The 26317-nt window shown below is 40.6% G+C and overlaps 1 protein-coding gene across 1 annotated transcript in view; it reads left to right on the top strand.

Moving 5' to 3' along the window:
• The first annotated feature begins 4075 nt into the window (after positions 1 to 4075).
• SF3B1 (splicing factor 3b subunit 1) overlaps positions 4076 to 26317 on the top strand; it is a 53547-nt gene continuing 31305 nt past the window's right edge. Inside the window, exons 1-2 of the mRNA XM_042783602.1 lie at positions 4076 to 4275; positions 4374 to 4441. Coding sequence (XP_042639536.1) covers positions 4076 to 4275; positions 4374 to 4441 — 268 coding nt within the window. The remainder of the gene's footprint in view (positions 4276 to 4373; positions 4442 to 26317) is intronic.

Here is a 26317-nt window from a genome sequence, read left to right on the forward strand (position 1 = left end):
ATTTGGTGGATATTATAAGACTATGGTTAGAAAAGCCATATAAAAATGATCCTTGCACTTCATGCTCTCATAAAGATTACAACATAGGAAAACCTATGACAGTTCTACTCTGTCCTATAGGGTCACTATGAGAATCAATTCGACAGCACACACCAACAACAAAGTAATTCATGTTGTTGTTGATGTTATGTGCTGTTGAGTCGGACCCAACTCATAGTGACCCCTCCTTGGGTTTCTGAGGTGGTATCACTACGGAAGTAGATTTCCCAGCCTTCCTTCAGAGGAGTGGCTGGTGGGTTTGAACCACTAGCCTTCTGGATAGCAGTCAAGTGCCTTAGGCACCATGCTACCAGAGCTCATCAAAGTAATTCATAGTAAGATGTTAATATATTGTCCCTATGTTTCAGGTAAGCCTGGTGTGGCTACTGCCTCTAGTAAAGGATGTTCTGGCTGAAAGGAGCAGAAACCCACTCAAGCAAGTTCAAGTAGTATCATTTAAAGAATGGGCCTTTAGAAGCTTGGCGCTGGTTCTTGATTCAAGGTAGCTATGGAGATTCAAACAGCAGGAATTTGTGATTCTTCACTCTGTTGTAAAAGTGATTCAGCTCACTCACCTCTGATTTTTCTGTTTCAACAGCAACTGGAAAGTTCCTTCCATACTTCTAGTTCAAATTTCTAAGAGAAGGAATCTTGCCTTAGTAATTTCTGTCATCTGTGGACAAGCTGTCCTGTATTCTAGGTCAGGGGCTAGGTAGCTGGTTGGGTTTTATCTCTTTCAGGAGAAAAACTCAGTGATGTTTTCCTGAGCAGAGGGTTTTGTTAGGGTAGTTGAAACTACAAGGGAAAGTTAGGCATGCAGATGCATTGACTAACATACTGAGAACACGTCTCAAGGATATTTTTTATGTAACTAAGAAATGCCTTAACTTTTCAGAAATGAAACTCTAATTGTGGAACTTTAGGCATAATCCAAGGGTAGATGGAGATACATTTTTGATGTGGGGTGGGTAGAGAGTGATACCCCTTTGATATAGGAGATCTCTGGAAAACTCAGCACTGTAATCAAGATCGTGGGCCACTTGTCACCTAGCACAATCCTTCTTTCACCTGGGAAAAGATGAGCTTGTATAGTCACCACTATAGCATGGAACTTGAAGACCTTTACAATTTTTTCCCCAAAGGTAATTCATGCAAGTAACAACTAGCATTTAACATTTAGCAAAATTACTATACCTTGTTTTCTGTCTAGAGAAATTATATATTCTTGCTACTTTGTGCTCTTGTTCTCTATTTGTACACTAGAAAAACTCCTTCTGAGTTTTGAAATAAAAACGTCACTAGAAGAGGTTTGGATTGAAGGGAGTAATATCTGATTATTATTTATTAATATTGTAAAAAATAGAACATAAAAAGGACTTTTTTTTTTTAAAGCCCTTAGTTTATATTTTTACTGTCTGAACATCTAATTCACTCTTCTATTAAAGACAAATTAATTAGGGTGCAAAAATGGCATGGAGGCCACATGTTCCGACCTCCTCTAATCCCACGAGAGGAAGACAGGATTACCAGCAGTAACCCAAGGCCTACTACTGCAAGGCCAGACATGCTGCCTCCCTCCAGCCCTTTCTCCAACCGTTCCTCCCAAAGCACCCACCACCTCTCTCCTGGGCTCGATAATTCACTGCAGTGGCCACACAGAACTCACAGATTATGGGGTTTATTAGGGAAGCACCAGGCTACAACTCAAGTTCAGGAAGAACGCTCAGTCTCTCTCCCAGCCCAATGTCCCTCAGCCAACAGTCTCTCACAGTCTCTTTCCCAGCAGTGCTGGTCCTTCAGTGTCTCACTCAGCAATGCGGGTCTCTCACATCTCTTTCCCAGCAGCATGTGTCTCTTTCAGGGGCTAGTGTCTCTTTCAGCAGCACATCTTCCTCCACCAGCAATCAGAGAGAGTTCTGCCTCCAGGACGCCTCCTTTGAGCCCGAAGGGTGGTCAAACTAGCCAATCACAGCAACAGAACTCTAAGCACGTGAGAGAGAGTGGGCACCTCCCAGAACATTGTATTGTGCCACTCCCAACAGAAATAACCCAGGTGGATAGCTTCAGCAATCAGGGGCTGCTCAATTGCTCATACAAAATCCCACCTTGGAGTTTACAAAGACTTGTGGGTAGAAAAGCCACACTAAGTAATTTACTACACCGCATAGGGTCTAGTAAAAGAAGGGAGTCTCCCTTGATCTCTGGCAAATTTTCTCAAATCTCACTATCCTATATCTGCCCTTGCCCTACGAAAGTAACATTAATACCTAGGAATCCAGAGAAATACACACGACACAAGGTGGGCAGTAGGTTCAGTTTATTTGTGTTGGAAAGAGGAGGAAGGGCACTGATACCCACTATGCAGCTGCTTTTCACATATTTAAAACATTTTTTTCTGGTTATAAAAATAATACTGGTTGTTGACAAGTATGTAGAAAATACTAAAAATTATAAGAAGAAATTTGTTGTTGTTATGTGCCATCAAGTCAGACCCAACTCATAGCGACCCCTCCTTGGGTTTCCAAGGCAGTACCACTACGGAAGTAGATTGCCCCATCTTCCTTCCAAGGAGTGGCTGAACCGCCAGCCTTCTGGTTAGCAGTCAAGTGCCTTAGGCACTACACTACCAGAGCTCCCATAAGAAGAAATAAAATTTACCATATTCCTACCACTCATAAATACATAAATATACACTGTTAAGAGATCCCCGTATACACAAATTTATCTTAAAAAAAAAAGTCAAGAAATGCAATGTCCTTGTGATTGTTTGTCAACAAAATTATTTCAATTTGTTGATTAATAATAAATAATAACTCCCTTCTCTCATTGCTTCTCATTCATTATTTTTCCTCTCATTATTTTAAAATATGCATATATTTTTATATTATTTATATAAATATACTTGCATATATTTAAAAAACACATGTAACCTATGTGTAAGTTATGAAGCATAATGATATAACAATGAATATTGATGGCTCCTTCTGCCAACCCAAGAACTAGAATTTTATCAATAATTTGTTTTATAATCTATATTCTCCTATCTCATCCCCTTACTTCCCCCAACTATTGTTTAACCTAATTATTAGAGAAATGCAAATTAAACCGTTGAATTTTTTTTAACCCATCAAATTGATGTTTTCACTGCTGCTTATAAAAATTCCATTTTTTTTGTGTTACAGTTTCTACTAAGAGTTTGGATTTTGAGTCTGTCACACCTCGAGGTAAACTGTTTCCTTTGTGACGGCTCTAATCTGGATTCCTACCTATTTTCCTAGGCTGCTTCCTGGACCAAGCTTCCCTTCTGAGTTCTCTTCTTTTTCAACCCCGAAATCCTAGGCAAATGTGAGAGTATAAGGTTACGATAGTACATTGATGCACAGGAAAAAAGACCGTGGTACTCTGATCTATTAAAATTCCTAATCCAGGAAGGATGTTTAAAATTTAGAGAGGCATTTCATCAGTGTTAACGCTGATGATCAATGATTTTCTAAGAACCCATCAAATTAAAAGGGTGGCAACGGTCTTGCTGTGCAATTCAATACCTGCAATCTTGAACAATTTATATATACCCTGCCTAGTTTTTCTATTTCTTAAATGGGATTAACAACTTTTCTTACTGGGCTATTTATGATGTTCAAGAATATTTAGGTACGCTATAGTTGTAAACAAAACGCCTACCTAAATAATAGGAGATTAGTTTTTAAGAAAGAAATGACCTTGAATTATAACGCGAAGGTTGAGGCTGTTTTGACTATCTTCACAACTAAGCTCTGCAACAGTCGAGACAGACGCTAAAGAAAACTTTTTTCTCTGGCTCCGATATACCTTCTAATCAATTTGGTGAAAGGCGATACAATGCCCGCTGAGATCTCTTCCACTCCTGAAACCATACAGTGTTTGTTTTTAACTGTCCGGGTATAAGCAAGCTACTTCCCCCAAAGCAAAAAATTTCACACTGCCGCTCATCCAATCCTTTTCTGGGGCACTACGGAGGCCGCCTCAGGGCCTAATCGTCGCTCCTCCCACACCCACAATGCCCCTTACTGTTCCATCTAGGTGGCTGCTCTGTCACGTGTCAGCCTATGTAGCGCGCTCCCGTTTGGCGCCTGCGCAGAGTGCAGATCCAGCTATTTTTCTCCGTGGCGTCGGCGGCGAGCGGAAGTGCTTAGGAGCGCCAGTTCCGTCTGTGTGTTCGAGTGGGCAAAATGGCGAAGATAGCCAAGACTCACGAAGGTAAGCGATCTTCCTCTGCTTACGTGTCTTCTCCGGTTCTCAGCCTTCTAAGACTGTCTTCTTAGGTTTTTGCCTCTTCTTGAGTACATTTTTCGTAGGGAGCCTAGCCCACGCTTCGGGGCCTGCATCGTCGCCTCGACGCCCGCGGCACAGGCCACTGCCCCGTGTAATGGCGTCCTGCTCATAACACCCCCGACAGGCGCTTTGTTTCGTGTTTAGGTGCTGTTGCTTCCGGGTTTCTTGTCTTCTCTGATAAAAGGGCCTTGTTTAAAAGGCTGTTAAAGAAGATTCCAGGGCAAGGGGTCGGGGAAACGGGCGTGGGCCGGAACAGATTACCCAATACGGAAGGTACATACAGGCCTAATTGTGCTTGTTTACTAATGTGTAGTGAGTTGTTCACCACAGATTAGTAAATAAACACAGTTAAGGCCGTGCGTACCTCGTTTACTGTAATCCGGTGCGTACTGTGCCTAATGGTTAATCCACCTCTGGGTGTTGGGCGGAAAGTCTCGTCTCTGGGAATAATAGTCGGATTGTCTGTGCATACGAAAGTCAGAAAGGCCCTGAGACAGGGCAGCCTCCTTTCAGGCAGCACCAACTCGGGTTTGGTTAAACCTAGCCACATACTCCCAACCTTCTGTGATTTGTGTGTCTTCTGGTAGCTGGGTTACCTTGCTTTCTTGCACGAAATGATTTGTGCATAAAGTTGTTCTCCTTAATCACTTTTAGCATAACGTTGCTCATTTTCTTTGGAGAATGGTTATCAGAGGAGTAGGTAGAAGAGGGTGAGGGCACATTGATACTGTTGGTGCGCGAAGCTTTCAAACTAGTTGATCGTTGATGGAATACGGAGTGTACGAAGTGGGAACATGTTGGGAATAGACTTAAGCCTACTAGGGGGTTTTAGGAGCAGGGCCAGAGGTCTCAGAAATGGGATCCTTTTTCAGTAAAGGTAAAGCCTGGGAAGTTGGAATTGCGTTCTTTGGATGGAATCCTCAATTTTCACTGAACACGAGTCTTCCAAGGCAAGAGTGTCACTTTTATTTCTCACGCCGTTCAGTTTCTTTGTGCGTGGTGTAAGGTTACTTTGGAGAGGTAGAAAAGAAGAAGGTCGACACGGATTTTACAATCTAAAGACTTAAATATCTTATGAGGCCAAAATAATGCTTAAATAGAAGTGCAGGCAATATATTCTGGGAATCTGAAACAGAGTGATTGATTTATGTTTAATTTCACAGAGGAGGTGACGTGTTACTAAGAAACTCATAGAAAGGGTACAGGTAAACTGACCTTTGAAGCATTTGGGTAAACTTCGACACATCGTTTGGCTGAAATAGGTGGGAAGCAGGACTTACTGGGAACCTCCTGAGATGAAAGTGAAAAAAATCAGTTTCCAATTAGTGTAGGACTTCTGAGCCTCCGAGAAATCTTTTAACAGGGTAGTGAGTTACGAAAGTTAATGGTGTGTTTGAGTAGTCTGCTGTGGCAGGAAAAGAGGGTGCAAACAGGGAAATAGAAGATGAACCTGGAAAGATGGGTTGGGACTAGGGTGAATGGCATTAGATAGTTGGGCCAACCTGAGGAACTGAAGTCCAGGTCTCTGCAACTTAAGGAGATTGCTGATGAATTATCAGTGACTTTAATGTTCTTAAGGAGCTCAGGTGGTGCAGTGTCTAAGGCATTTGACTGCTAATCAGAAGATTGGCGGTTCAAACCCACAAGCCACTCCGTGGAAGGAAGACTGGGCAATCTACTTCCATAAAGATTTACCACCTCAGAAACCCAAAGGGGGTTGCTGTGAGTTGGAATCGACTTTATAGCAGTGAGTGGTTTTGTGGTTTTTTTTTTTACTGTTTTTATTCTTGCTAGGTATGTAAGATTTAAACACTGCCTTAATCCAGAAGTGTCCTTAAGCATCTTTTCTCTTTATTTTAGAGCATCTCCAAAAAAGTTTTGTTAAATAATTGGAAAATGAATATGTTGCCGTTTTTACTATTGACTTGGGTCATTTTGTGGCTTTGGTGAATTTTGATTGGTATCTTCATCTTAAGAAACTCCTTTGACAGGAACATCGATAAGATTCTAGCTCCTATCCTGCACATTAGAAACCCAGCTAAAAGCCTTGGTTGATAGAAGATTGCAATTCACTGGTCAAAACTGCTGTTGGGGTTATTCTATCAATGTAAATTAATTGATGACACTAAGAAAGTATTAGATCATTCAGTTTTAACATCTGAGTAGCCTCTACACGGCCCTGTCCATCTCTGTGCAGTATGAAAAATGAAGATGGACCTCCTGCCCTCAAGAGGCTTCTGTGTCATAGGGGGAACATCTGCATATGAGTAATTCTAAAATAAGACAGTGGTAAATGTTTAATAGAAATACACGTAGTACTTGCATAGCTTCTTTCTCACTTCCTCCTGACCTTTTCCTGGAGAACTCTAGTCCTTCATGGGCCATCTCAGTTTTCACTTGTTGAGCCATCTGGTACCCTGGAGCAGAATTAATCTCTTGACAATAGCACTGAATATAAATCTTTATTGCATTACTTAAACTATTCTGTTACGCTTTTCTCTTCCAATTGATTGAAATAGTTTCTTATGGGAACTGTACCTTGGTATGTACAATGCTGATACTGTTTAATCATTTATATTGATTATTTAATATTAATATTAATGATTTAATCAATATTAAGAGGATAATTTATACTGGACTTAAGAGATCATCATAGAAAGGATGCACTTAAACTGCACTTTGCAGGAATTGGGTAGGCTTGGACACATCCTTTGACTGAGTTAGGTGGGCAGCAGGACTTAACTCATTATTGGGAACCTTTTGAGCTGAGAGGAAGAACTGTTAGGTTAGCATTAAATAATGGAAGGCTTTAATGTGTGGTAGGTTTGAGTTTGGCTTCCAAATACATCTACAGAATAAAGTGTCCTTCCTTCCCCTGGGTAGTCAAAACTTAACTGACGGAACTGTTAACTAAAAGTTTGGAGGTTTGAGTCCACCCAGAGGCATCTGGGAAGACAGGACTGTTGTTCTATTTCTGAAAAATCAGCAATTGAAAACCATATGAAGCATAGTTCTACTCTTACACATAGGAGGCTGTTACGAGTTCACTTGAAGGCAGCTAGTTTTTCCTCCTTCTCCAGGTAAGTTACTTATGTGTCTCAGGAAAGTCACAATTTGCAGTGTGAAGGATGACTTAGAGGTAGAGTGAGCAACCATCTTAGGCTATAGAAGTAGTTGAGAGAAGGCGAACCTAGACTTGAACCTTGCTGTGATAAAGGAATTTTATGGAACAATTTTTAAAATGTGTAATACTTAATCTTTGCTTTAGAGTTGTTTATAATCGATCTGCTTTATTAAGTAAAGAAGACTATATAATCTTTTTACTTTGTTTTCTTTGAAGTTGTCAGTTATTTCATCCTACTTAGATCAACAGTCAGTGTCTATGGAAACATCAGTCATGCACTCAAATGATGTATTGCATTGGGCAAATCTGCAAAAGACTCAGTTTTTTTTTTTTTTTTTTTCTTAATGTGATTTGGGTGAAAGTTTATAGAGCAAATTGGTTTTCCATTTATACACGTTTTGTTTTGTGACATTAATTGCATTCCCCACAATGTGAAAACATTCACCGCTCTTTCTCCCAGTGTTTGCCATTTCCCTTTGTCCTTTCCTATTCCTTTCTGCCTCCTTAGCTTTGTCCCTAGGCAGATGCTGTCCTTTTGATCTCATATGGTTGATTGAATGCATAAAACCAGAGCCACTGCCATCCAGGCAGTTCTGACACATAACAAACAACCCTATTTGATAGCGTTGAACTGCCCTTTAGAGTTTCTAAGCCTGTAAATCTTTACAGAGGCAGACTGCTACTGCACGGTGGTGGGCTCAAGCCATCAACCTTCTGATTAGCAGCTGAATGTGTTAACCACTGCCACCGGAGCTCCTTAATGAGTATGGACCTCCCTGTCTTACCATTTGTTTGATAGTTGAGCCTTGTGGATGAGTTCAGTTCTAGGCTTGAAGGGTATCTAAGGGGCATAGTCTTGGGGGTACCACCAGTCTCTGTCAGACCAGTAAGCTTGGTCTTTTTTGTGATTGAGTTATGCTCCACATTTTTCTCTTGCTCTGTCCGGGACCACCTATTGTGATCCCTTTCAAAGTGGTCAGCAGTCAATCCTTTGTACTTCAAATAATTTGGTAAAGAAATTTTTTTGTTGTACATCTTAATTAATTTTTAAAGTAATGGTTGTACCAGTAGTTTGTAGTCAAATCCTGAGAGGTGATACTGTATTCAAAGTGAAGTAGGTTATTGTTCTACCTTATATGTGCTGCTTTTCACAGGCTGCCATCATTGAGTCAAATAAATAACTTTTTTTTTCTTGCGGTCCTTTTCCTTTCAGATATTTCTGTGAGGATCAGCTCTCACACCACTTTTAATCAAATTGCCTATTATTATTATATATATTTTAAAAAACCTGGAAGGCATTCTGATGGCACAGTGATTAAAGTGTTCAGCTGCTTGCCAGAAAGGTCAGGGGTTTGAACCCACCATCTGCTCCTAGAAAGATGAGTCAGTCTGTTTCCATAAAGATTTACAGCCTTGGAAACCTTATGGGGCAGTTCTGCTCTGTCCTGAAGGGTCACCTTGATTGAGAATCGCCTCAAGGGCAGTGGGTTTGGGTTGGGTCAGTGTGGCTAATGTTTTCCAGAATTAAAATATAGAAAGAGCTGGATTTATTCATATCAAATGTGATTTTTTGGACCTGTCTGCATGTTATTTTGTGTCAAGTGTATACAATTATGAATGTACCTGCACTTACCATCCAGCAGTTCTTGAAATACTGCTGACTTTGGCAATCAAGGAGGGAACACACATTCTCTCTGTTTTGGAAGAGGAAAAATAGATTATCCAAAAATCTCATATATTGGCTTATTTTCCTACTGTCCCTTGAGTTAGGTTGTTGGGGACATCACAAAACTGAAATAGGTTCCCCCCATCTTGGCTTGAGGAATGGTTGGAATAGGTCTGGGTTTGCTGTTCTACATCTTGCTGAGATTTTTGTTTTCCTTTGTTCAGAGTAATTATTTTGGCTTTAAAGCCTTCTAATATGAAAGTTAACTAGTGAAATAAAAAGGAAATAGTCAACCTTGAAGATTTAAAATGATTTTTTCCCTGTAGAATTAATCATTTAGGAATTGATTTATCAGCGTTTATTACAGTGTTTGATGAAATAATTTATGCTATAGTTAGTTGATCTACTGGAATTTTGTTTAAGGAAAAGGCTGGGAATTAGGATGTGGAATATACTTTTCTGGGATATCTTTTCGCAGTCTGTGATAGTTGGAGCTGTGTGTCAACTTGGTTGGACCACAATTCTGTGTGGTTTAAGCTGTTGTGATGTGGTTATTCCCATGATGGGATCAGATGATTATGTTTTGAGCAGGCAATCTGTTGAAAGTGAGTTTCCCTAGGGGTGTGGCCTGCTTCCAGTATATCTATGGACATCCTGGGAAAAGGGACATTCTTCTGTGGGTCGGGATTCTGTTGTGCTGCCTATAACCGTCTGTGAGTGAACAATCCACCATTCGTCCTGGAGACCTTGGATTCGTCATTCGTTGGAGTCCACAGCCAGTGTACTGCCTGCCAGCCTTGAGCTCCTCAGCCCCTGCAGCTGCAAGAGTCGGGAAAAGCCTCCAACTTGACGTTTGATCCAGGAACTTTGGACTTGCCAGCTTCAATAAGTGTGTGAGCCACTTTCCTAAGATAAATTTGTCTATTGTATACATATATATAAGCTTTACTGGTTTTGTTTCTGTAGAGAACCCAGTCTGACACACAATCTTATATTTGGGAAACCTTGTTTGACTGCTGGGGAATAGTTGTCATTTAGGAACCATACTAAAAGGTGTCAGTGAGAGATTACTATCCAAAGGCTATACCTATGTAAAAAGGAGCTCTGGTGATGTGATTAAAGCATTTGGCTGCTAACCAGAAGGTTGGTGGTTTGAACTCACTAGCTGCTCTGCAGGAGAAAGATGAGGCAGTCTACTTCCATAAAGATTTACAGCTTTGGAAACTCTATGGGGCAGTTGTGCTCTGTCCTAACAGGTTGCTGAGTCACATTTGACTCCATAGCAGTGGGTTTGGTTTGGTTTTGATGCATCTGTAACATGGTGAACGTTAATTGGCGCATTGAAAATAATCCAGTTTAAAAATGAGGAATAAAGAATCATCACAGAAGAGGAAGTGCTGCCACTGAGCTTAGCAGTGTCTGAGGCATAGAAAGAAAAAAAGGCACTGGAGGGGAAACATGTAGAGGACAGAATTGGTAAGGAGCACTTGTATCACATATGTCCTTCTGGTTTTGCTAGCTTGGTGGTTTATCTCACACTTTGATATTCAGATTCTCTCTCCCATCTCTCGGTTCTTTAATTCACTGCATTATCTCACAGAACTCATGGATGTCAAGGAAATGGCTCATGTGGTTATGGAGTCTGGCAAGTCCCAAATTTGTGGGTCAGGCATCGGACTGGAGGCTTCTCCTGACTCATGGTTGCAGGGGCTGATGGATCCAAATCAGCAGGTCAGGTGGCAAGCTGCTGCCTCACAAGGCTGCAGAAGCTGCCATATCAGACAATCTCAGGCTCCAAGAACTTGAGGTCAGGTGATGACAAGCTGGATGCAGGATCCGAAGCAAGAGAAAGAACTTTGCCACATCATTGATACGTATTGGTTGCAGACCATACCCTCACAGAAACTCCCCTTGAGCAAGGTGGTACAAGGGTATAACTTGAATAAGAGTAACTTGAGTCACACCCTTTAGTAAGGTGGTGTTAAAATACATCCCACCTTGCCTTGTTAACAGGAAAACCCAAATGGGACCATAATCTTAGGCATTGAGGCTAGGGTGTACAAAATGAGTAAATTACATAGTTACATAACTGCCAAACCACTGAAAATCATGGCCCAGCCAAGTTGACACATACAGGTTCCATTCATCTTACTGGCATCAGCAGCAAGTGGTCCAAACTCCTTGGTGGGCCATAAGCATCCCACCTGCATATTCCCACCCAGTTATTATATGGGAATCACAAAGACTGTGGCTAGAAGGGCCATATAAGTAATTCACTGCACCACAAATAAATAGTAGGGTAAATATTTACCATCTTTTAAAAGACCCCTCACACCCTCGTTTGTTTTGTAGTACTGTTTTTTTTATATCAAACTTACTTCCAAGATAAAATATTTTATGTAGTTCTGTTAGAAAAAAGTGTTAATTTTAGCATTCATCATTTTTTCTGATTATAAAGCTTTATACTAATTTGCAAGTCAATGAAAAATTGAAATCTGTTTTTGGATGAATTGAGATTCCAGGTGTGTTAGCTCACAGATAAGATTATTCATTAGTACAGGCATTCTCCTGATTAGGAACAAGATCTGTTCCTGTCTTTAAGTCAGATTTTGGATAGTTGGAACCAGGTACAAAGGGTTCTTACTTAATAACAACAACAACAAAAAATGGAGCTCTGATGGTGTAGTGGTTAAGGCATTAGGCTGCTAGCTGGAAGGTTGGCGATTCAAACTCATCAGCTGCTCCATGGAAGAAAGACGAGGCAGTCAGCTTCCATATAGATTTACAGCATTGGAAACCCAGTGGATGTTGCTGTGAGTTGGAATTGATTTGATAGCACTGAGTTTGGTTTTTTTTTTTTTGACTTAGTGCAAGAAACAGTTCAAATTCTTTACAATGATTTAAAAGCTTCACACGCAGCAAGTGAAGATGATTGTGATAGAGAATGTGTTGCAGGTAGGTTGGTTCAGTTGTTTGAAAGTGAGGGCAAATTTATGTAGCATTAAAGGGCAAGTATGTATGAGTTGTCTGAAAGTCAGACAATCTTAACTGGAAGACTGCCTGTACTGGATAGTTAATATCTATCTTCTGCTGCTTCTAGGGAAAGATTTGTTTTTTGATTGTTGAAATATGCTGGGGATCAGAATCTTTTCTCCAAAAGAAAAAAAAAAATATTTTTGTGAGTTTCTATTGAATATGACATTTCTTTTTCTGTAGATTATTGGAGTAATTTCATTTTCATTTCTGTAGATTATTGGAGTAAATTTAGTTTTTAAAATGTTTCCTTAAATTTTAGCATTTAGAAGATTTTACACTATCAAGTCAGAGCAATCAAGTCAGAAAAAAATGACAAAGATTTAGAAGAATTAGAACTTTGCAGATTCAAGATATTACATGAAAGCACTAAAAAAAAATTGCTGTTTATTTGTAACTCTTTCAGGGAGGAGGGAAACTTTTTTTTTCTGTTGGATGGGGTCAGTCTTTGGTTTCATAGGTCTAGAAGAGAGAGGAGCCAAGGATGAGAGAGAAAGGGTGAACTTAAGAAAACTCTGCTTTTTTTTTTTTTTAAACCCTTTACATTATTGAAAACTGTAAATATATATAAAAATAGAGAATGGTGAAACAAACCCCTGTGTATTCTACTCATCACCTAGCTTGAACAGTTAACAACTTAAGGTCAGTTTTGTTTAATCTGTACTCTGGTCATTATTTCCACCCTACCCATTATTTTGAAGCAAATTCCAGACCTTATATTGTTTTACCCATAAACATGCCAGTGTGTATTTCTAAAATGGAAGAACTTAAAAAAAGTAATTATAGTACTGTTGTTACACCTAAAAATTGATTTAAAATATCTGGTCAGTGTTCATTTTTGTCAGTTGCTTTATATTAACATTTTTGTTTTCCAGTTTGTTTGAACCATATTCCAAATAAAATCCATACGTTGTGGATTGGTTGGTATGTCTCTTAAATCTTTTTTAATCCATAGGTTTCTCCCATTTCTTTTTCTTTGCAGTTCATTTCTTATAGCACGTTTGTCCTGTAGAGTTCCCATAGTGTGAATGAAAAGGGAAAAAGCCAATAAAAATCCTCATGACTCCATCTTAGACTCCTCCACCACTACTGCTATATTCAAAATGTCAGATCCCACAACCAAAGGAAGTGCCAAGAAAATCTTTACTTTAGAAATAAGCACAATTCTGAAACAATACTTCAGGTTTATGTTGTGTTAGCCATGGGAAAGAAAAAGAACAAAGAACTTGCGAATTCTAGTGTCCCTCCCACTATACTTTTGATGGTAATAGTATGTGCATATGTATTTTATATATATATATGTATGTGTGTATATATATATATGTGTATATATATATATATATATAAAACTATAAAAGTATAAAATTTTATAAAAATGCAAAAAATAGGCTGTTTTCTTAACAACTTTAATTGCTATCTGAAATAATTTGACACACCTAGTGATACACCCAGTGATACATATACTTCAAATAAAGATTATCAATATAAGAAAATCTTTAGTTTTGACAATTTACCTTCATAGATCCTCCTTTAGCATGACTCTTGCAGGCTCTTAGGTAATAAGTTTGTTTTTTTGTTTTAATTTTTAAATTTTTATTGTAATTTGGGTGAAAGTTTACAGAGCAAATTCATTTTCATATAGCAGTTCACATATACTTTGTCTCATGACATCGACTGTAATTTCCCACAGTGCAATAGCTCTCTTTGCACTTCCTCCCCATAGTTACCTCTTCTCTGTGTCTTTGCCTCCCGTGCACTCCTGCCCCCCCACCCCAGTTGTCTCCCTGTGCATACACAGCCTTTCTAGTCTCCTATGATCGATCATTACAGGGAGTGTAGCTACCTAATGTAAATATGCCTGTCTTTTGTTTGGCTGGAAACCACAGGAGTGGGTTCAGTTCCTGACCTGAAGGGCAGCTAGGGGCCATAGTCTCAGGCAGTTCACCAGGCTCTATCAGACCAGCAAAATTGCTCCCTTTTGTGTGTGTGTGTGTGTGTGTGTGTGTGTGAGATTTTGAGTTTTGTTCCACATTGTTCCCCCCTCTCTATCTGAGATCTCCTATGTAGATCCCCCTTCAGGTGGTTGACAGTGATAGCTGGGCACCATCTAGTTCTACTGGTCTCATAGTCATACAGGATGATGATTGCATGGTGTACCAGACCCTTGGACTAATTGTTTCCATGCATCTTTGGTTTTCTTTATTCTTCTTTGTTCTGGATTAGGAGAGACCTATTGTTGCATCTAGACGGCTGCTTGCAAGCTTTTAAGAGCCCAGTCACTCACTACTCGCCAAAGTCGGATGTGGAACAATGTTTTTGTGTAGTATGTTATGCCATTTGAGCTTGATGTTCCTTGCAACCATGGTCTGGAGCCCACAGATCCAACTACTCACTCTTCCAGGTAGCTGGCTGTGGCCAAGAAAGGACTACAGTTTTGCCCCTTGTCTGTTCTACTATATACCTGGAAATTCATATAGAACATACAAATACATTTGTAGAAATATTGTCTACCAACCCTATACATGGTCATGGGCACACTCCCCACTGCATCTCAAACTCAGTGCTGTTGAGCCGATCCCTACTCACAGTGACCTGTCCTTGGGTTTCCAAGGCAGTATCACTACGGAAGTAGATTGCCCAACCTTCCTTCCAAGGAGTGGCTGGTGGGTTTGAACTGCCAGCCTTCTGTTTAGCAGTCAAATGCCTTAAGCACTATGCTACCAGCCTGTCCATCCATCTATCCACCTATTAGCCATGTTTGTCTTCACTGACAACGTATGTGCAAGAGGGTTCATCTTTGTTGTCTGTAATTCCCATGCACCTCTCTATGTCTTCCTCTTCCTCAGTGCCACCGTGTTGATCACTCACATTTGGTACATTGCTCTTCCCTTCACCCAACTCTTGTCTCTAACTATCTAGCAGTGTTCCCTCCTGTCTCTTCCTACCCCTGATAACCAGCAAAGAACATTTCTTTCCATATATAAACCTTTCCTTGACTTTTACAATAACAGACTAATACAATATTTGTCCTTCTGTGATTGACTTATTTCACTCAGCATAATGTCCTCCCAAGTTCATCCATGTTATATAGATTCTACATTATTCTTTAGGGTTCCTACTATTCCATCAGGAGCTCTGGTAGCATAGTGCCTAAGGCACTTGACTGCTCACCAGAAGGCTGGTGGTTCAAACCCACCAGCCACTCCTCGGAAGGAAGGTCGGGCAATCCTAGTTCTGTAGTGATACTGCCTCGGAGACCCAAGGAGGGGTCGCTATGAGTCGGGGCCGACTCGATTGCAAACAACAACAACAACAAACATCACTTTAAAATCTAAAATGGTTGGCACTTGTAAACATTCAAAATGGCTGCATCCTCGATCACTTTAAATATCCAACATGGCCGCTGCTTGTAAATATTAAAAATGGCTGTGCTTTCGGTCATTTTGAATATCCAAAATGGCTGCTCTGTGTAAACAATCATAATGGCTGCGGCCTCTGGACAGCGGACAGTCAGCAGCTCAGGTTGTCTCCCTCCTTGCTGTTTCCCTTCCTAGTCATAGGCCACCAGCGCAGTTGTCCCTGCAGCCCTTGGTGACCAGGTTGATCTTTAGGTCTATTCTCAGGTCCCAGCACCACTTGGAAATACTCAGGCTGTTGGTCCCATCAGAGTAGCTGGCAGTGTGCAGCTCCGGCCATCTCTGTACTCACTGTTTTCATTCAGGTTTTTCCACTAGTTGGTGCCTAATCCACTTCTGCATAGTTCCTTTCAAAGCTCAGGGCTCCAGGATTATCTTCTGTATCTCTGTTGTTGAAGAGGGTCTGTGTCGCTTGTCTCTCCCATAAGGTTTTAAGTTGGTGTTCACACAAATCCAAATCACATACCATCCTTACCATCTTATTTCACAGAACGTCATGGATGTTAAGTGATGCATCAACAAACAAATTCACTGCCATCCAGTCGGATCTGACTCATAGCGACCCCTCCTAGGGTTTCTGAGGCCGTATCACTAGAGAAGTAGATTGCCCAGTCTTCCTTCCGAGGAGTGACTGGTGGGTTTGACTCATAAGCCTTCTGGTTAGCAGTCAAATGCCTTAGGCACTATGCCACCATAGTATTTAAGTAGTACTTTGATTTCTAGTCTAATATATCCCACCCCCTGTACTGTGACAACTCTAGGGATTTGGTCTACCTTTGACTTCAGTTTTTTTTTTTTTAAATGCAATTTAGATGAAAATTTACAGAGCAAGTTCATTTTCCATACAACAGTTCATCCACATTTTGTTTCATGACATTGATTGCAGTCCCCATAATGCAACAGTTTTCTTCCCACTTCCTCCCTGTAGTTACCTTTTCCTTGTGTCCTTCTTGCTTATGCATTCCTGCCTTTGCACTATCTCCCTGTGCTATTACTGCCCTTCTGATCTCCCATAGCTGATTGTTCTAAGGAGTATACCTACCTGTGTAAATGTTCACCTTATACGTCTGTCTGTTTTTTGGTTGGAAACCATTGGAGTGAATTCATTTCCAGGCCTGAAGGATGACTAGGGATCATAGTTTTAGTGGTTTCACCAGGCTCTTCTCAGAGCAGTAGGCCTGGTTTTGTCTTGCTCTTTATGATTTTGTGTGTTGTTCTGTATTTTTCTCTCACTTTATCCAAGATATCCTATTTTGATCCCTTTTGGAGTGGTTGACAGTGGTTAGCTGGGCACCATCTAATTCTTTTGGAATTAGTAAATCACTTGGACTTTTTTCATGTCTTTGGTTTTCTTCACTCTTCTTTCTCCAGATGAGGAGAGACAAATTGTTGCATCTTAGCTGGCTGCTTGCAAGTTTTTAAGACTGCAGGTGCTCCTCAACAAAGTAAGATGTAGAGCAGTGTTGCTGTGTAGTATCTTATGCCAGATGATCTTGGTGTTCCCTGTGACCATGGTGCCGAGACTGTGGGCCCAGTTACTTACTCTCTCATGGAGTTTGGCTGTGGCTAAGAAGTTGTCATAACTTTGCCCAATTAGCTCTATTATGTGTATGGGCATTCTTTCTTTCTTTTTTTTTCTTTATTGATTGATTGTGATTTGGGTGAAAATATACAGAGCAAATTCACTTCCATATAGCAGTTCACATATTGTCTCATGACATTGACTACAATTTACCCCAATGTAACAGCTCCCCTCCCATTTCCTTCCGATAGTTACCTCTTCCCTGTGTCCATCCCTCTATGCATTCCTGCTCCCTGAGCTGTCTCCCTGTGCGTAAACAGTTTTTATTTCTCCCATGATTGTTCTCTCCAAGGAGTGTATCTACCTCAGGTAAATGTTCAACTCATATGCCTGTCTTTTGTATAGGCTGTGGATTGCATGCTGTTCTAGTCACTAGGACTAATTGTTTCCATGAATCTTTGGTTTTCTTCATTCTTCTTTGCTCTGGATGAGGAGAGACCCATTGTTGCATCTAGGTGGCTGCTTGCAAGCGTTTAAGATCCCAGTCGCTACTCGCCAAAGTAGGAAGTGGAACAGTGTTTTGTGTAGTATGTTATGCCAATTGAACTTGATGTCCCCTGTGACTATGGTCCAGAGCCCATGAGTTCAACTGCTCAGTCCCTCTGGGTAGCTGGCTGTGATCAAGAAGTGACTACAGCCTTGTCAGCTCTACTATACACCTGGAAATTCTTACAGCTCATACAAATGCGCTTATAGGATCATTGTCTGCCAACCCTATACATGGTCTTGGGTACACTTCCCACTTCGTAGACATAACTTAATAGTTCAACCTGTCCACCCATCTATCCACCCATATACCCATGTTTGCCTTCATTGACAATGCAGTACTGTGTGTACTAAAGGGTTCATCTTTGTTGTCTGTACCTCCCATGTACCTCTCTGTGTCTTCCTCTTCCTCAGTGCCACCATGTTGATCACATTTGGTACATTGTCCTTCTCTTCACCCAAATCAATACTTATCTCTACCTATCTAACAGTGTTCCCTTCTGTCCCCTCCCACCCGTGGTAACCAACAAAAAAAATTTCTTTCCATAGATAAACCTTCCCTTAACTTTTACAATAATGGACTAATACAGTATTTGTCCTTCTGTGATTGACTTACTTCACTCAGCATAATTCCTCCAAATTCATCCATGTTATGCAGTGTTTTGCAGATTCTAGGTTATTCTTTAGAGTTGCATAATATTCCATTGTGTGTGTGTACCATAGTTTGATTATCCATTCCTCAGTTTATGGACACCTCGGTTTCCATGTTTTGGCTATTGTAAATAGTGCTGCGATGAACATGGGTGTGCATATGTGTGTTCTTGTCATGGCTCTCACTTCTTTAGGATATTGTTGTTTTTGTTGTTATGTGCCATTGAGTTGGACCCGACTCATAGCGACCTCTCCTTGGGTTTCTGAGGCAGTATCACTGCGGAAGTAGATTTTCCCATCTTCCTTCCAAGGAGTGGCTGACGGAATGGCTGGATCAAAAGGTATTTCTAATTCCAGCTTTTTTTAAGGAATCGCCATAACTGCTTTTCACAGTGGTTGTACCATTTTGACAGTCCCACCAGCAGTGTATGAGAGTTTGTATGGGCATTCTTAATAGCACATACAAATACATATGTAGAAATAGAAATATCATCTGCCAAACTTACATATTGTCCTGTGACTTCAGTTTTAAGATTTTAAATCTGCTGGCAAGAGATTAAAAAAAAAAAAAACCAGACTTACTGCCGTGGTGTCAAATCCGACTCATAGCGACCCCTCCTTCAGTTTCCGAGGCAGTATCTCTACGGAAGTAGATTGCCTGGTCTTCCTTCTGAGGTGTGGCTGGTGGCTTTGAACCTCCAGCCTTCTGGTTAGCAGTCAGGTGCCTTCTTTTTCAAGTCTTTAGAATCACTAACCGGGAGTCCTACCATATACTCCTTTCCCCATAAACTTAGTAGATTTTATTGAAAGTGGGGAGAGGGTCTTAGTGGGTTTTCATGCAGAAAATTAGATAACTTAGAAATCCACATTAGGTTTATATTCTACTTCATGGTGCCCATTTCTCTAACATCACATAACTGGTATTTTACTCATTTCCCTTCTCTTAGCTTCACATATTTATTCTCTTTATCTCTTCATTTCATCTCTCAAAATTCTTCCTCTGTTATGCAGAATAATTCAGCTCTTCTCTGCTCTGAAACATACTGAAGCAAATCCATCAAAGAGGCGTTTAAAATTTCTTATAAACAGATACTTGCTGTAATATGATGGAACATTCCTCCTTTGGTATATAAACCAATTGCCATTGGATTGATTTGGACTAATGGCAACATCATGATGTGTCAGTAGAACTGTACTCCTAGGGTTTCCAATGGCTGTTTTTTCCTCGAGTAGATTACCAGTCCTTTCTTCCAAGGCTTTTTTTGGGTGTTCTCAGACTGAACTGCCAATGTTTGGTCAACAGCTGAATGTGATAACCATTTGCACCACCTGGAGACTCCCTTTATGTTTATAGCAAACTGATGCTCAAACTTGTACTCACAAAAAAAATCTGTTCAGAAATGGTTAGAGGAAGTAGCCTTCTTTGCACTTGTCACAAACTTGAAATTACGTGAATACCCTTCAGCTGAGAAAGGTTGAACCACTGTAGTACATCTTTACAATGAAATACTACTCAATAGTAAAAAGAAACGACCTTGGTATGAACAGTAACAAGAAGATGGGAATAGTTACATATTCAGGTGGATAAATGACATACCCACAAGTGTGCCATCTCTTGGCATTCAAACGCACGGCCACTAGGAGGTCCTAATCTCTTCTTGCCCAGGCACTGGCAGATAGTGTTCATTTTACTTTGACTTTACATCTGAATGTCTTGAACTACAGGGATTCTAAATTAGAAAGGTATTAGGTTGGAACAGAATTTCCTAATGTTGGTCGTAATTGAAGTAGGGAAAGATTAGCATAAATATCTTTTTCTCTGTCTTCTCAAATCTTTATTTAAGATTTGGATCTCTGGTTAAATTCTTGGTATGTTCCCTCTTTACTTCCTTTCCATGCTTGCCAGTACATCTGTGCATAGATCATTTGTTCTTAGAAATGATTTTTTTTGGTACTCATTTTTAGTCTGTTCATGTTTAAGAAGAACAGGAATAATTACACACCAGCAGTTATAACTTAGTGTTAGAAGGTTTTGAAAATGGAGATACAGGTGTAAAATGTTCATAAAATTTGAAGCTGTGGAATTTTATAAACCTTTATTAGCATGGATAGGAGAGAAAAAACTTATAATAATTTATACAGATTAGAGTTATTTCTTTTTTGATTTTGTATATATATTTTTAATTGTGATTTGGGTGAAAGTTTACATGGCAAATTCACTTTCTATACAGCAGTTCACACACACGTTGTCTCATGACATTGACTGCAATTTACCCCAATGCAACAGCTCCCCTCCCACTTCCTCCCAGTAGTTACCTCTTCCTTGTGTCCATCCTTCCATGCATTCCTGCCCCCTGAACTGTCTCCCTGTGCATAAACAGTCCTTCTTTCTCCCATGATTGTTCTTTCCAAGAAGTGTATCTACCTCAGGTAAATGTTCAACTCATGGTTGGTTGGTATGTGCCATTGAGTCGGACCCGACTCATAGCTACCCTTCTGTGGATTTCCAAGGCAGTATCACTACAGAAGTAGATTGTCCAACCTTCCTTCCGAGGAGTGGCTGGTGGGTTTGACATCAGCCTTCTGGTTAGCAGTCAGGTGCCTTAGGTACTATGCTACCAGAGCCTGTCTTTTGTTTGGCTGGAAACTACAGATGTGGGTTCAAGTCCAGACTTGAAGGGCAGTTAGGGGCCATAGTCTCAGTGGTTCCATCAGGCTCTATCAGACCAGCAAATATGGTCTCCCCCCCCTTTTTTAAATTTGCAAATGATTTTGAGTTTTGTTCCACATTGTTCTCTCTCTCTCTATCCAGGATCTCCTGCATAGATACCCCTCCGAGTGGTTGACAGTGGTAGCTGGGCACCATCTAGTTCTTCTGGTCTCACAGTCGTATAGGCTGAGGATCGTGTGGTGTACCAGTCACTAGGACTAATTGTTTCTATGAATCTTTAGTTTTCTTCATTCTTCTTTGCTCTGAATGAGGAGAGACCCATTGTTGCATCTAGGTGGCTGCTTGTAAGCTTTTAAGATCCCAGTCACTACTTGCCAAAATAGGAGGTGGAACATTGTTTTGCGCAGTATGTTATGCCAGTTGAGCTTGATGTCTCTGTGACTATGATCCCAAGCCCACAGGTTCAACTGCTTGCTCCCTCTGGGTCGCTGGCTGTGGCCAAGAATTGACTACAACCTTGTCCCTTGTCTGTTCTTTTACACACCTGGGAATTCTTACAGAACACACAAGTACACTCATAAAACCATTGTCTGACAACCCTATACATGGTCTTGGGTATGCTCCCTGCTGCATAGGCATACCTAATAGTTCAGCCCGTCCACCCATCTATCCACCCATATACCCATGTTTGCCTTCACTGACAGCACAGTACTCTGTGTACAAAAGGGTTCTTCTTTGTTGCCTGTACCTCCCATGTACCCCTCTCTGTCTTCCTCATCCTCAGTCCCACCTGTTGGTCACTCACATTTGGTGCATTGCCCTTCTCTTCACCCAAATCAATACTTAATCTCTGCCTATCTAACAGTGTTCCCTTCCCTCCTGTCCCACCTGTGGTAACCAACAAAAAAATTTCCTTCCATAGATTAACTTTCCCTTGACTTTAATAATAACGGACTAATTCAATATTTGTCCTTTCTGTTACTGACTTATTTCACTCAGCATAATGTCCTCCAAGTTCGTCCACGTTATGCAGTGTTTTGCAGATTCTAGGTTATTCTTTAGGGTTGCATAGTACCCCATTGTGTTGTATGCACCATAGTTTGGTTATCCATTCTTCAGTTTATGGACACCTAGGTTGTTTCCATCTTTTGGCTATTGTAAATAGTGCTGCGATGAACATGGATGTGCATATGTGTGTTCTTGTCATGGCTCTCACTTCTTTAGGATATATACCTAGTAATGGAATGGCTGGGTCAAATGGTATTTCTAATTCCAACTTTTTAAGGAATCACCATACTGCTTTCCACAGTGGTTGTACCATTTGACAGTCCCAGCAACAGTGTGTGAAAGTCCCAGTCTCTCTGCATCCTCACCAGCATTTGTTATTTTTTGTCTTGTTGAACTTTACTGTTAGTGCTGGGGCAAGATGGTATCTCGTTGTTTTGATATGCATCTTAGAGTTATTTCTTTATTATGAAATATTTTGATATAATAGGTATGTATAGGAAAAAACTGTAATGAACACAGTGTGACCCACTTCCCAGGTTTATCAGTCTTTAATATCTTGCCATATTTTCTCCACATCTTTCTTTATTTTGGAAATGAAACCTCACAGGCACAGTCTGACTGTATGAATATAATTACTGCATAAAGGACATGGGGACAGCATCCTCCTTTGACCTTCTTAGCTTCACAAGAGGAAGAGAGGAGGGATTGACTTCAACAGCTTAAAGTTGATTCCTATGAGGCCAGATGTGCTACCACTCTCCATACTTTTTACCAGTTCTGAAACGAGCTATCCCGCTCATGGTACTCACTACTTTTTTGCTGGCTAGACCATATTTATGTTTATCAGGTTTTATTAGGGAAGTAACAGGTTGTAACTCAGGTTCAGGAGTACTTAGAATATAATTCTTTGATCAGGACAGCATACCTTCAGCCATACCTCTCTGGCCCCTCGCCTCTTGGCCTGGCCTCTGCTCTGCTCAGGCAAGTGTTAGAAAGCTCTTTTAGCTCTGCTGATAGGTACACCAGTATGCACACCACTCTGCCAGCTAGCCTCCTGCCCAAAGGCACTCAGCTTTCTTAGTCCGTGGGCTGGAAAGCCTGCCGCTCTGTTTCATGCTTCTTGGTTTTCCTTCTGCTATCTCTCTGCCAAGGTGGGTCCAACATAGGTATCTTGGGTCAAAGGACACACTCCACTCCACCTCAGGCTCTTCTCTCTTGATAGCAGTGAAATCCCCCTTTCTGCTCCTAGGAGGGCTCATTTCAAGCCTAGCAGAATGACAAAACTAACCAGTCCCCACATTATGGTTCCATACACCTTATTTGCATGGTCCCATCCCCACAAAGGGTGCCATTTACCTTATTTACCTTGCTTACAAGCTTATTTAATTATGCACAACCCCCTTAGTAGGCCATAAGCACCTTACATTTCATAGTTCTACCCAGTCATCTGGTGGGAATCCCAAAGAACATGGTTAGTAGAGCCATACCAGGTAACTCATTGTACCACAATTACATTTGCTCATGAATATCTGATGTTAAATTTAGTATTTTGGCACACAGTTGATTTAGAAATAATCACTGAATTTCCTCATCTTTAGTCATTTGTGTACAGTGGCTGGCATAACAAGCTGTTGAGTTTAATGGGCTCTGATACCTTAATGTTTTGGATAATATGTTTGTATAAATCTATTGCAGTTCATAATGCATAAATGAAATGTATTAGCTTTTTGGACTTTTTATCCATAGTTTCAAGCAGATACAGAAAACACTATCTATTTTGCATATAAACGTTGAATTAAGCCTGTAGAGATTTAGTGATGAAGTTCCCTTAGAATGAATTAACTACCAACAACTGCATAAACAGAGAAGCTCGTGGACTGTGTAATTTTGTTATTTAACTTTGATTTAATAGAAATCCAGTCATAATTTATGTATACTTTATACAAACACTAATTCAGTATATTGGGTACCTTTGTAATTAGAAAATTCTGTTGCTAATTAGCAAGTAGGTAAGATTCTGTAGGTGAACGTAGTGTCTGAGTAAATGTGTCTCATGCAGATGAGGGATTAACTGCTGAAGGAAAAGAAGAAAGCTGTCTGCATTCAGTGAAGAGGCAAAAAGTGGGTTGCACAATAATAAATGTGTAGTATGATGAAATTAAAAAAAATTCTTTTTACTGTGATTTGGGTGAAAGTTTATAGAGCAGATTTGTTTTCCATACAGCAGTTCATACGCATTGACTGCAAGTCCCCACAATATAAATAACTTTCTTCCCACTTTCTCCCCATGGTTCCCTCTTCCCTTTGTCCCTCCCATTACCCCCTACCCCCCCAGTATCTCCCTGTGCAAACACTGCCCTTCTGTTTTCCCACAGTTGATCACTCCAAGGAGTGTATCTATCTGGTGTAAATGTTTCCCCCATATGCCTGTCTGTTGTTTGACTGGAAGCCACAGGAATGAGTTCAGTTCTAGACCTGAAGGATACCTAGGGGCCATAGTCTCAGGGGTCTCTCCAGGCTCTATATCAGACCAGAAGACCTGGTCTTTTTTTTTTTTAAAGATGATTTTGAGTTTTATTTCACATTATTCTCCCACTCTATCCAGGATCTCCTGCACCGTCACCCTCCGAGTGGTTGACGGTGGTAGCCAGGTACCATCTAGTTCTTTTGGTCTCATGGTCGTATTGGCTGAGGATCGTATGGTCTGCCAGTCCCTTGGACTGACTAATTGTTTCCATGCATCTTTGGTTTTCTTCATTCTTCTTTGCTCTGGATGAGGAGCAACCCATAGTGACATCTAGATGGCCGCTTACCAGCTTTTAAGATCCAGTTGCTATTCACCAAAGTTGGATGTGGGACAATGTTTTTGTGTGGTATGTTGTGCCATTTGGACTTGATGTCCCCTGTGACCATGGTCCCAAGCTCACAGGTCCAACTACTCATTGCCTCAGGGTAGGTGGGTATGGCCAAGAAGCCACCAGAACCTTGCCCCTTGTCAGCTCTACTCTACATACCTGGAAATTATTACAGCACATACAAATATGTATGAAGAAACATTGTCTGCCAGCCCTGTACATGGTCATGGGCATGCTCACCCCTGTCTAGACATACCTGATCATTTAGCCTGTTCACCATCTGTTCATTCAGATCAGTGCTTGCCATTATGATACAATTTTTATAAAACAATAACTTGTATTTAGCTGGGTATGAACATAGAAACAAGTGTCAAATGATGCTATAAACAGTAAAACGTGGGAAGGGTGGGATGGAGCTGGAAATGGATGGGCGGGCAAGGGTGATGGGTCAGGTAAAGTAGTTTTCTGGGAAGTTTGTTAATCATGTGAAATCCTTGAAATCCTGGCTTTCAGGTCGTGGGAAGTTTGTTAATAATGTGAAATCTGGTTCTAAAGTTGGAGTTCTGATTTAGTATGGTGGAGGCCTAGGATTCTGCCTTTGTAACAAATGCATCGGTATTCTGGTCATCAGAAAACACCGATGCTATGGAGGCAGGGCTTTGAACTGGCTCATTCTGATTGGACCCCTTGCTGAGAATTTGCCTTCCCACACCAGATATACTAAATCAGATTATATCTGGGGTGGAAAATTAAATTCTCAGCAGGGGGTCCATCCAGAGCAAGCCAGTGTGAAATTTTCTGTGGAGGTGTACCAGGCGCTAGGACCGCAATCAAACAGATTGCAGACTTTTTCACCAGCCTGTCACCAATTTATGTTTTCTGCCTGGCATCAAATGGTAGTAGCATTTGTGGCCCTTTAAAAACTGCTTACTTAAAAGTGATATACCTGTCTGCACTTTATTTTTATATTTATTTTTTTTTTGGATAGTAGATATTTATTAATTTGGGTGAAGGGAAAGGGAATCCATAATAAAGGGGAGATCAGCACAATATCAGTAAGGCAAAGGAAGACACTGAAAGGTCCATGAGAGTTACACACAACAAAGGTAAATAGTATTACATACATAATCTTTCAATAGCAGTAATAACAGTAATCTATAAGTGGATTCATAGGCAGACATATAAGCTAAACAGGTATGAACAGGCAAATGGTACCACACCCACAACCATATAATGATTTGGCAGAGGATCTTTCTACATATGTATTTTTTTTTTTTAATTTTTTATATTTTTTTAATTGTGATTTGGGTGAAGATTTACAGAGCAAATTCACTTTCCATATAACAGTTCACATATACTTTGTCTCATGTCATTGACCACGGTTTACCACAATGCAACAGCTCCCCTCCCACTTCCTCCCCATAGTTACCTCTTCCCAGTGTCCATCCCTCCTTACTCTCCTGCACCCTGAGCTG

Source organism: Orycteropus afer, unplaced genomic scaffold (assembly GCF_000298275.1).
Source record: "Orycteropus afer afer isolate SDZICR_OR568_19922 unplaced genomic scaffold, OryAfe1.0 scaffold00002, whole genome shotgun sequence".
NCBI classification, from domain to species: Eukaryota; Metazoa; Chordata; class Mammalia; order Tubulidentata; family Orycteropodidae; genus Orycteropus; species Orycteropus afer.